This window comes from Asparagus officinalis, unplaced genomic scaffold, assembly GCF_001876935.1.
Source record: "Asparagus officinalis unplaced genomic scaffold, Aspof.V1 AsparagusV1_Un476, whole genome shotgun sequence".
Taxonomy (NCBI): domain Eukaryota; kingdom Viridiplantae; phylum Streptophyta; class Magnoliopsida; order Asparagales; family Asparagaceae; genus Asparagus; species Asparagus officinalis.
In genome coordinates, this window is record NW_017972741.1 from 22366 (window position 1) to 34579 (window position 12214).

Here is a 12214-nt window from a genome sequence, read left to right on the forward strand (position 1 = left end):
TGTTGGGCGCAGAGTCACGCCCACCGCCGCGGAAGCGATATGTCCTGAGAGAGCACTGACTTTTGTTTTCACAAAAGTATAAGTCAAACTCGATATTTGTGTTTCGCGAAGGAAACCCAGATTCAGTAGCGAAATATCTCAGCGAAGTGAGATATCCACTCTTCCTCTCATCAGTGCAAGGACTGAACTATCGAGGGCACCTGCAAGTAAACAAATAGTTATGACAATACAAAGACGAGATTTACGTGGTTCGGCAAACTAGCCTACGTCCACGGGAGGGGGTTTTCACTATGAGGAGAATACCAAACTTATTACAAGTTTTATCTCAACTCTCTCTTTTCTCTCAAAAGAACTCCAATACAAAACCCACAATTGATTTTTCCCCACACCAATAACTCCTCCACCCCTTCTCTATTTATAGGAAACCAAAGAAGGGGGGAGCCAGCCGAAAAATTGGCGGGCTGAACAGGGCGGGAAAAGAAAACTCGCGCGGAAAAATCCCGTGCTCGTGGACCCGAGCTGCTATCAGGCTACAGCGGCGAGTTCGTGGGCGAGGGCAGCCGCTCCGCACGCAGGCGCCGTTCCGCATACAGGACATCACGTGGGTGGGCCCCCCTGTCTCCTACGTTCACAATTCTCCACCTCGTTCATCATTTGATAATCCTCAAATTTTGAACGAACACCAGGAGAACACCATGAACATCACTAGAGAGATTCAGGTCAAAACCAGGCCAAATCAGCTGTGTCACTATACCGCGACTGCCTACGTACCCTCCACCGGGATCAAGCTAACCGTAGTTCTGAAATTATTCTTCAAAATAGTCTCCACCTCACCTCCATCATCGCCCCGCAGGGCCATGCCCTCTCGGGCAAATCAACACGGGCTGATATGAAGTAAGTCCAAGCAATGCTGGAACTTGTTGCCTGTGACCACCTTGGTTAACATGTCAGCGGGATTTTCATTCGTATGCACCTTCATGAGAGAAATATCACCTTCCTCTATGACATCCCGCACAAAATAATATCTGACGTCGATATGCTTGGTACGAGCATGGTGAACTTGATTATTCGCCAAGTGAATCGTACTTTGACTGTCGCACCACAAGTTCACGCTTTCCTGCTCGATCCCCAAATCGTCTAGAAGACCCCACATCCACAATGATTCCTTCACTCCCTCCGCCATGGTCATATACTCGGCCTCTGTTGTAGAAAGTGTCACTGTAGCTTGTAATATCGATCGCCAACTAATTGGAGCTTCATGTATCCTGAATACATAACCAGTAGTAGATCGCCGTCTATCTAGATCGCCTGCATAATCAGAGTCCACATACCCGTCGATTTGACATGTATCTCCACCAAAACATAGATCCGTATCTGTGGTACCTTTCAAGTATCTCAGGACCCATTTCACTGCTTCCCAGTGCGTCTTTCCCGGATTCGCCATGAATCTGCTGACCACACTAACTGCCTGTGAAATATCAGGGTGTGTACACACCATGACGTACATCAAACTGCCAACTGCACTAGCATAAGGAACACGATCCATGTGTGTCTTATCTTCCGCTGTAGTGGGAGATTGTTTACCCGAAAGCCTAAAGTGTGGAGCCAATGGGGTCACCACCGACTTTACACTTTGCATCCCGAACCTCGCGATCACCCGCTCTATGTAACCCTTCTGACTCAAGAACAATCGCCGATTCGCCCGCTCTCTTCTAATCTCCATACCCAGTATTTTCTTTGCAGCGCCCATGTCCTTCATCTCGAACTCTTTGCTGAGTTGAGATTTCAGCTTATCTATCTCCACCTTGTTCTTCAATGCAATAAGCATGTCATCCACATACAACAGTAGATAGATATAATCACCTCCACGAAGCTTCTGAATGTAAACAAAACAATCATAGTCGCTTTGGGAAAACCCATGCTTCAGCATGAAGGAGTCAAATCGCTTGTACCACTGTCACGGAGATTGCTTCAATCCGTAAAGTGACTTCCTCAAACGACATACATGATTCTCCTTGTCTTCAACCTTGTATCCCTCAGGTTGATACATATAGATCTCTTCATCCAAGTCTCCGTGCAAGAAGGTCGTCTTGACATCGAGTTGTTCCAGCTCAATATCACCATGAGCAACAATACTCAATAGCACCCGAATAGAAGTGTGTTTCACCACCGGAGAAAATATCTCATTATAATCCACACCCTCTCTTTATGCAAACCCCTTAGCTACTAGCCTTGCATTATACCTCGTACCGCCAAGCTCTAAAGGATCTTCCTTTCTCTTATACACCCACTTACAACCAATAGTTTTTCTTCCTACGGACAATGAGATCACCTCCCATGTTTGATTCTTCCGGAGAGATTCCATCTTTTTCTCCATCGCAGCCAACCAACTCTCGCTCTCTTTATCCCGAATAGTTTCTTTGAAGGAGATCGGCTCATCTTCCTCCACCGAGAGTGCGTACTCAACCAAATTAACATGCCTATAGTGCTTCAGGGGTTGATCAGCCCCCAGCTTCTGTACCTGCTTGTATGCTCGCCTTGGCCTAGTGGAAGCCAAGCTATCCTCGAGCTGATGTTGTTGAAGTGCCTGTGTATTATCCTGCCGAACCTCCTCCTGCTCAAGCTCATCATCTACCTGATTTCCCACTTGAACACGACTAGAACCTGGTTGGTCTTTAGGTTTTATCTCAATAACCTGGGACTTGGAAGTCCCAACAGTCTCAACACCACCATCTTTGGGTACCCTAGCAATCATGGACTTCTCATCAAAGGTAACATCCCTGCTGATCACGAACTTCGAATCTTCTGTACACCAAAGACGATAGTCTTTTACACCTTTTGCGTACCCCAAGAAGATTGCCTTCTTGGCCCACGCGTCAAGCTTTCCCTCGTTAACGTGATAGTAGGCAGTACACCCGAAAATCCGGAGCCTCTCATAATCTACATGCTCCCCTGATCACACCCGATAGGGTGTATCACCGTCCAATGTTGAATGTGGAGATCGATTCATAATATAGCAAGTTGTAGCAATCGACTCTGTCCATCATTCTTTGCCCAAACCAGCATAAGATCTCATACTCACTGTTTTCTCCCGCAATGTTCGATTCAGTCTTTCCGCGACCCCATTCTGCTATGGTGTAAATCTAACTGTCCAGTGTCTAGCAATGCCCTCCTGATCACAGAACTCCTTGAAAGCACCATCTGTGTACTCTGTACCGTTGTCAGATCTCAGTGTCTTCAATTTTTTCTCTGTCCTGTTCTCAACCATCGCCTTCCACTTCGTAAATATCTTAAATACCTCATTCTTATGCTTCAGAAAATAAATCCAAGCATACCTAGAATGATCATCTATGAATGAGACAAAATATCTGGAACCACCTTTGGAAGTTGTCGAAGCCGGATCCCAAACATCCGTGTGCACATAATCTAGTATCCCTCTGCTCTTGTGATTGCTTCTCAGAAACTGGACTCTGTGCGCCTTTCCATACACACAGTCCTCGCAAAAATCCATGCAAGGTTTTTCAAGTTCTTTAGCAAGCCTTCTTTACCAAGCAGATCTAGACCCTTCTCTGACATGTGCCCAAGCCGCCTATGCCATAATTGTGTATGCTCACATGGGTCTCTACCACTTCCTTCAGCTCTAACTGCTGCATCTCCCGTCACCGTCGTACCCGAGAGAGTATATAGATTACCGTGACGAACACCCTTCATCACTGTTAAGGAACCCCAAGCAACCCTCTTCACTCCGTTCTCTGTTACGATCTTACAACCCCCGGAGTCCAAAGCACCGGCTGAGATTAGATTCTTCCGCAAGTCGGGAACGTGCCTTACATCCATCAAGGTTCGAACCACTCCATCATGCATCTTGATCTTGATATCACCTAGCCCCACCGTTTTACAAGCATGGTTGTTCCTCATCAGTACGGTTCCACCATCAATGCTCCTGTAGGTAGTAAACTACTTCTTATTTGGATATATGTGGTAAGAGCAACCAGAATCAAGAATCCACTTTCCGGAGGTATCCTCGCCACCCGTGACGACATAGCATTCCTTATCGCTCCCTTCCCCTAAAGCATAACTCGCCTCTTCCTTGCCTTCTCATCTTTCAGTCTTGTTGTTCTTTTTCCCATCTACTCTCTTGTTAGGACAATCGACCTTGAAATGCCCAACTTCACCGCATTTGAAACACGCTCGTCCCGCAAGAGGTCTCGATTTCGATCTAGACTTTCATCCCTTGTTTTTTCCTCGCTCATTGCCTCTTCCTCTGGCAAACAGTCCCTACGTTTGTTCTTTGTTACCACCAGTGGCCATATCACTAGTTATAATTTTTCGAAGATCATCCGCTAGAAGCGCCGTTCTAGTCTCATCCATTGACAAACTGTCACCCACAAGCATCAGTGTTTGAACCAGATTCTCATAGGACTTCGGCAGAGATAGAAGTAGTAGAAGCGCCTGATCCTCGTCTTCCACTGTCACCTCAATGTCCTTCAAGTCTGATAAGATCCTATCGAACTTGTTGATGTATTCCCGGATTGACGAGCCATCATCCATCTTGCAAGTATACAATTTAGATTTTAAATAGATCCGGTTCGTTAGACTCTTCGTCATGAAGGTGCTTTCTAACTTCAACCACACGCCCGCAGCCGTTTCCTCCCCGTCCACCAAGAAAGCTACATCCCTTTCAAAGCAAAGGATAATCGACGTCCGTGCTTTCAGATCCAGCTCCTCCCAATCCTCATCAGACATATTTTTGTTCTTCTCTTTTCCAGCCAAAGCCTTGTGCACTTTTTGCGAAATCAGCGAATTTTTTATCTGCATCCTCCAATAGGAAAAATTATTTTTTCCATTGAATTTTTCAATGTCGTACTTTCCAATTTTATTTGTTTTACTTGTAGAAGCCATTATCCGCTTGAATTATGTAAATCCGCTTCTCTCATGAATTTTTAATAATTACTTGTGTTTTACCACACAATATTCAACCACCATCTCAGATCAGAAATTTTACCACCTCCAGTCTGAATTAGGGGCTCTGATACTAATTGTTGGGCGCAGAGTCACGCCCACCGTCGCAGAATCGATATGTCCTGAGAGAGCCCTGACTTTTGTTTTCACAAAAGTACAAGTCAAACTCGATATCTGTGTTTCGCGAAGGAAACTCAGACTCGGTAGCGAAATATCTCAGCAAAGTGAGATATCCACTCTTCCTCTCATCAGTGCAAGGACTGAACTATCGAGGGCACCTGCAAGTAAACAAATAGTTATGACAACCGAAAATTGGCGGGCTGAACAGGGCGGGAAAGGAAAACTCGCGCGGAAAAATCTCGTGCTCGTGGACCCGAGCTGCTGTCAGGCTACAGCGGCGAGTTCGTGGGCGAGGGCAGCCGCTCCGCACGCAGGTGCCGTTCCGCACACAGGACATCACGTGGGTGGGCCCCCCTGTCTCCTACGTTCACAACACGCGTGCGCACGCGTACACACACACACATATATAACAATTAATACACATGTTTAATTCAAATGCATATATTCATGAGTGTAGCTCTATCTTTGTGAAATTGCAGTGCTGGGAACTTGTATCTGTATCAGAATATGAGACTGTAGACGTGTGTGTCTACAAATTATACTAAAAGTATGATGAGAATAGCCATATGTAGCATTTTCGAGTTACCAAAGATATTTTTTCAAGACTATGTTTCTTGCTAGGGGTGGATTTACTGTTTCATATGCATCTTCATGCTCTTTAGCAAAGTATGATCTGGGCAGATATTGCTTACAAAGAATGGAACCATATGACAAGTAAACCAAGGGAATCCGGTTTTTCTCTTCTGTTTGTAATCTCAGCTTGAACAACATTGTCTATTTCTGTTAGAGATGAGATTTTTTTTGTTCTTCAATGGAGAATATTACTCTTCTGTTATGACTCCTAAAGAAAGAGGGTTCTTACTGGTCTTCATCTTGTATTTTCTGTCCTTTTTTGTAGTAAACATTCACATCTAAATCAATGAATCTCTGAATCATCCATTTATTAGAAGAGTCACTAGGTTCTTGGGCTTTTAAGTAGCTCTTGACACATTATCATTTAATGTGAGCATATAAATATCAGGACCCTAGAATTTTAAATCAGGACCCTTGAATTTTAAACATTCTTCTAGCTTGAAATATAGTGATGGGTATGCCCTTCTACATTGGTCTATACAATTATCAGCGTTCTATTTTTCTGTGGCATACTTGTGCCTTTTCTCATTATGACGATTGATTTATATAACCATTGTACATTCTTTTTCTCATTTATGCTTTTTATTGTTATTATGTCACATATTAATATTTAGTGTACTTTGCATCAAAGTCAACTGATTATACTTTTGTTATTCTACCTTGAAAGTGTACTAATCAACAGCTGGTTGATTTTGATTCTGACTATTAGCTCAACTGTTTAAGTAACCACCGTCTTCCAGTTTACTGCTGACTGCTAACTAATTTCTAACAAATGCTAACTGGTACATCTTTTATGCTTGAAATTGACATTTTGGAGCAGAAATTTTGCGTGTAACTACACTATTGGGGAATGCATCTCTTTTAGACCAGCAAAGTGGGTTTGAACATGGTAGCCCTCTGACAACTGGTGGATTATTTTCGAATGGAGCAGCTGCTGATATGAGTGGGTGGGCATCAGCGTTTCAATCAGAAGTACGGATACTAACCATTAACATAACTTCTCTTTACATCTAAATTTTACTGCTCGAAGAAGGGTTCCTGAAGTGTTCTGGTTAGGTTCATTCTAACACGAGTTAACTTACTGCTGAGAATTTGCACTGACATTTCTTGTTTACACTACATGCTAACTTTTGACTATTGAGGTCTAGCCTTGAATTCGATTGCTCTTACTAGCTCTTTAGTATCAGGCTCTCTGTAGAGTAAATGGCTAATTACTGTGCAGTAAAGCATTTGACTTATAATGGAAGTAGCCCTTTCCTCTTAATTGTTCTGATAGTCTTTCTTTTGGTAATATATGGGTAGCTACTTTCTTGCTGGAACTGTTCTATTAACTATGAAGGTACGGCTGGTCTCTAAATACCTTTTTGTCATTTTTGCTGCTAGGATCATCAAGAATCTGGTGTATATCATAAACCTTGGCCTTTGTTGAACCCCTATAAATGACTAACACATGTATTTGGGACCATCCCTTTTTTTCCATTGCAGTATGCAAGAGCCCATCCTATGTTAGTAGCTGTATGTAAAATTTCTAATAGTTTATTGATTAACTTAGTTTTCCTCCTTTCATAGTCTCGGATTGCATGCTCATTCTGATTTGATATTAATATTAACTTTTGTATCAAGTATGTTTTGAATATTGTGTTTAGAAATCCTATGGATCTGTTCAGTCTGAAGGTTTGTTACTTTGTTTAATTGTATATTTGATTATATGGGTTATTTTGTGCACTCTTCAGATAGATATAATTATATGGGTTATTTTGTGCATTCTCTAGATTGATTCAAATTATCTTTAATTTGTTTAATGACTCAAAATTGTCATGCAGAGGTTGGGACTGTTGCAACATTCATCGGCGAATAGTTGGCTCGGTTCTCACGGAAGCTCCTCCAGTCTTGTTGTCAAGAAAACCATGAGGGTTGATATTCCCGTAGACAAGTACCCTACTGTACGCAATATTCTTCTTGAGTTTCATTTTCAATTTAATTTGCATGATGATAAATTCTCTTTTAATTGGTTTATGCAGTTCAACTTTGTTGGTCGGCTCTTAGGTCCTAGAGGAAACTCTCTTAAGCGAGTTGAAGCAAGTACTGACTGTCGTGTCCTTATTAGAGGTCGTGGCAGCATCAAGGATCCAACTCGGGTAATTTTTGCTCTAAATCTAATGATAAACTAAGAAATGAAAAAAAAAATTCTAGTGGCAAAATTTCAGTTCCAGATATTTAGAAACGACTTAAGATTAAGAAACAAAGTCCATGATACATCGTGCTAATACTTTTATCCATTACAGGAGGATATGATGAGGGGGAAACCAGGATATGAGCACTTGGATGAGCCTCTTCACATTTTAGTAGAGGCAGAGTTGCCAGTTGATATTATCGATACCCGTCTGATGCAAGCTCGTGAGATCTTGGAAGATTTGCTCAAGCCTGTGGTATTACTATCCTCTCAGAAATTCCCCAAGCATCATTTTTCCTTGAATCCTACCGAACACAATTCATAATATCCTTCATCTTTCCTTTTACAGGATGAATCACAGGATTTCTTCAAAAAGCAGCAGCTGAGAGAGCTAGCTTTGCTCAATGGCACGCTTCGTGATGAAGGGTCAAACATCTCTGGCTCGGTATCTCCCTTCAATGATACCCTCAGTATGAAGAGAGCCAAGACCCGAGGGTAACTCTAACTCGATAGCTTCTTTGAGTATTACCGTTCTATTTTGGGTTTTCCCCAAGAAAACCGATTTCCCTAATTGCCAGCAAGGCACCGGCAGCAAGAAGAGTCCTTAGCTAGATAACAGTCTGAAGTGTGTTTGACATGCCATAGGGGAACATGGCCAGTGGGTAAGTAAGGTTTCATGTCTTGTGGAGTTTGGCTATTGTGGGACAATATGCTCATAGTTATGTTTTAAGTGTTGTGGGAGTTTTGTGTGGAAGGATACTTTGTGTTGCTGTATCAACTGTGAGGAATTGTACTCACCTGGAGCTGGTCCAGGTGCAGGTGTGTTTAGATCCTATTTGAGTTTTAGTATGGTGGAAATAACTCAATTGTGGTCTACTACTTTACCTTGTTTTTCATTTCTTTGAAGATTTTCCACTGTTGTATTTGTCATTGCTATATATTTGTTCAGGTCATATGACGCTAATAAGTCCTCCCCGTTCTTAGGTAGACTCACTAGTTTGACTGCGGGGCAATATTTGCTTAAAAATTTTACCAAGGGTAAGAGAGTCAAACAAGTTTAACCGAGGGTGTTTGTCCGCAACAATGAAAGTACATGGGTGTATGTGCAAATAACCATTGTGGCATATCATCTCGCCTATAGAGAGCTACAGATTTTCTTAACTAATGACAGGACACTGGTATGATACGATGCCTGTCATTAAAAAAAGGACGATTCAGTATTACAATCCTTCAAAATTGCTCCAAGGAAAGGAAAGAGGGGGGAAAAAGAAAAAAGAAAAAAGCCCAAAAACTTAACAATGTACGCAACCAAGAATCAGGACCTTACTTTTATTTAACAAATTAACAAAATATCAAACAAATCCAAGCACGCTCACTCACTCTCTCTCTCAATAACAGAGCACAAACTTGCAAGCGGCAGCAACAATCCCAGCAAACCCAAAAAGACAAACCCCAACCCAGTTCTCCCTCACCAGCCTCCACCCAATCAACTCCCCGCTGGAACACTTGATTACCCTCCTCTTCGCCTGCGGCTCGCTCGACAGATCAAACCCACTCGCCGTTCATCCTCAGCTCCGTCACAATTCTCGCTCCAGCCCCCTCCCCTCCCTCTTTTCCTCCAGCCCCCTCCCCGCGTTCCCAGTACCACCCCACACGTTAAGGCTGCACCGCCAAAATCACCGCCGCCGAACGTCGCGCCACCGACAAGCAACACGGGACCCACCAGTTCTTACACGCCTTGTGCTGGACCTGGTTAAGGGAGGAGGTGAAGAGGAGGGTAAAGAAAATGCCGTGGAATGCGAAGAAGAGGGAGGAGAGGTAAAACGCCTCGCGCTTCATGTTATCGAGTCGGGTTTCTTTGAGGGAGATTTCGTGGGTGACTTGGGACTGCTGGTGGTTGAAGAGCTTGAGGAGGAGGAGGTGGCCTGAGCTCAAGGAGATCTCTGTTAGCGGGTGGGCTGTAATAAGGGTTTGGGCCTCGTTGGGCTCGCTGGTTTCTGCGTCGACGGGGATCTCGACGACGACATGGGTTCCGGCTGTTTCGGCCATTGGAGAAGTAGAGAGTGAAGAATTCAAGATTGAAGAAGTTCAAGAAGTAGAAAGGGGAAGTTCAAAGTGAGAAAGGGAGGGATTTTGGGGGGGTGAGAGAGATTTGAGGGGGGCGAGAGGGAGTTGTAACGGTCGGATTTTGGGGGATTTTTTTAGTCGGGATAGGGTAACGGTCGGAATTATTTAAGGGATATCTTTCGTTAATTGCGGATAGACCCTTTATAGTATCGCTGCTTCGAACTTACCACCCTTCTAGTTTATTTTTTGCAGGTAGACCCCTTAGTGAAACTGTTTTGACATTTTTATCCTCGAAGAAAGATACATTTACTTATTTTGACAAATAGACCCTTTGAGTGTGAAATAGTCAAAAAAGATGCACTCGGAGAGTCTTTCTCAAGAAGTAAAACCAGAGGACTAGTAAGTTCAAAACAAAGATATACAAAATTTACCTGAACAATATGAATTACTTCAGAAACTGTAGCACATCCTTCACAGTGAATACCTGTAGACGAAGCTTGTTTTTTTTTTAATACAAGTGTCAGAGGATTTGACAAACTATGAATACTAACTAAACTTCTCACTAAGGAGTCCTTGAACCGATCCAACAAAAGCAAACACACTAACAATCAAGCATCCATAGCTAAACATCTGAAGCAAAACCCATTTCCTTGTCCAAGAACCTAACCCCCTCTGCACGAAATACATCTGCAGTGGGAAATAAATTACAATGGGCCAGAAATTGAAGGCACCAAGAACCCCCAACACCTGATTGAAGTATGGAAACAACATTGCAATTGCTGTTGTTGAGGTGACGTAGAGAGTTCTGTAGCATAATCTCAGTAGATTCATTCTGTAACTTGGTAACAGTGGGAGTTCGATAACATAGAAATCGTTCACAAACCCGTTGTTTGGGAATCTCTTCGAAAGCCATCTGTCGATCAAAGCGTAAATTGGCTGGCAGTACATCTAATAAACCATAAGAATAGTCTCTTTATTATTTTGAATTGGTATCATTTATCAAATATTCAGAAAGTGGGTAAAGATAACTTACCTGATACCCTCCAAGTAGGTGAACAATAATACAAGCATTGGCAAAATCAATGAGCCAGTAAGGTTCATAGAAGCCAAATCCAGTCAGAAGATTTCCCGGTGTATCATCTCCGAAGGCAGCATAGCCTGAACACCCACAACAGAGATAGAACGCCGTGGTGATGCAAATGGCAATCGTTGATGCTTTGTTCATTGTCTTGTTCTCTGGTGGCGGTGATTTCAAAGTGTTCTTCACCCTCAAAAATATGTTTCACAAAAATTGGGTTCAGTTCCCTCGTGTTTAATGACTGGTGACGGAGGGAAAATTTAACAAAATCCCCTGAATTTTATAAAGCAGAGGAATTCCCTCTGTAACTTTCTAAATTCTACTAAACCCCATGATCCCTGTTGGTAAATCTCATAAATGATGTTAACAGGGTAGAGTAACAAGTTTGAATTATGACTAACTGAAATTTCTTATGAAATATGTGAATGGAGAACATTCACGTGGGAGAACCTGACACGACAACCAAGCCATGGTTTTAGACTTTTTATTCTGCGTGTTACCTTCATTTATGAGATTTTCCAAAGGTTGAACTCGTAATTATAATTTTAAAAATGGAGGTTTTGTGCAAACACCCTCATTAGGTTCGAAACTTAGCCTCCAATAAATAGAGAACTGAAAATTTATTAACAACACCCACCTCTATTTCTAGTAGAAGTATCGAATACGGAAAAGCAAATACTATGTCTCCAAGTCCTTGAGAGATCTTCCATACTTTTTGAGCTGTGGAGGGAGAAGCAACCCCACTAATTCCTCCTTTTATCGTTCCATTCACTGCAAACCAAAAGTTCAACAACATTCAAACATTTTATCAATTTGTCCGACATATTGTTTATTAGTTTTATTTCCCCTTAATGGGATTTATCTAACTCCAGAGACGTCTTCTCTCTTTTCACTGTAAAAATATGAACATGTGTGCATGTTTTGTGTTTTTTTTTGTTTTTTTTTCTTGGTCGATTCAACTCCTTCTTGTTTCCGAGCTAAAAATGTTTAGTATAAAAAGAACATGAAGCTGTAGTTACCTATTACACCGGCAAGGCCGAGGCCGCATCCGACGAATGAGTAAGAGAAGGACATGAGTGCAGCCACGACGGACAACCATGCCATACCGTGAAAATCTGGTATCTGAGATAAAATTATCTGAGAAACGCCGAACAACACCATGAAAGAAGTGATTTCGTATG

The 12214-nt window shown here is 42.5% G+C and overlaps 2 protein-coding genes across 2 annotated transcripts in view; one reads left to right on the plus strand and one right to left on the minus strand.

Moving 5' to 3' along the window:
- LOC109827844 (KH domain-containing protein At5g56140-like) overlaps positions 1-8796 on the plus strand; it is a 14277-nt gene extending 5481 nt beyond the window's left edge. Inside the window, exons 3-7 of the mRNA XM_020394865.1 lie at positions 6536-6687; positions 7539-7658; positions 7737-7853; positions 8001-8144; positions 8238-8796. Coding sequence (XP_020250454.1) covers positions 6536-6687; positions 7539-7658; positions 7737-7853; positions 8001-8144; positions 8238-8387 — 683 coding nt within the window. The 3' untranslated portion in view covers positions 8388-8796. The remainder of the gene's footprint in view (positions 1-6535; positions 6688-7538; positions 7659-7736; positions 7854-8000; positions 8145-8237) is intronic.
- A 1595-nt stretch (positions 8797-10391) lies between these two features.
- Positions 10392-12208, minus strand: LOC109827845 (probable amino acid permease 7). The gene is made up of 4 exons (XM_020394866.1): positions 12053-12208; positions 11671-11804; positions 10989-11216; positions 10392-10903 (listed from the first exon to the last, which is right to left on the minus strand). Exons 1-4 carry the CDS (start codon positions 12192-12194, stop codon positions 10502-10504), a joined length of 906 nt encoding a protein of 301 aa, XP_020250455.1. The 5' UTR covers positions 12195-12208; the 3' UTR covers positions 10392-10501.
- Positions 12209-12214: the final 6 nt, after the last annotated feature.

Bases quoted from the DNA above. Each gene is read 5' to 3' on its own strand.
- LOC109827845 (XM_020394866.1), bottom strand. From the start codon at position 12,194: ATGGTGTTGTTCGGCGTTTCTCAGATAATTTTATCTCAGATACCAGAT. The intron at 11,805-12,052 runs GTAACTACAGCT...TTTGGTTTGCAG, and splicing joins CGGCCTTGCCGGTGTAATAG to TGAATGGAACGATAAAAGGA. The intron at 11,217-11,670 runs GTGGGTGTTGTT...TTGAGGGTGAAG, and splicing joins TACTTCTACTAGAAATAGAG to AACACTTTGAAATCACCGCC.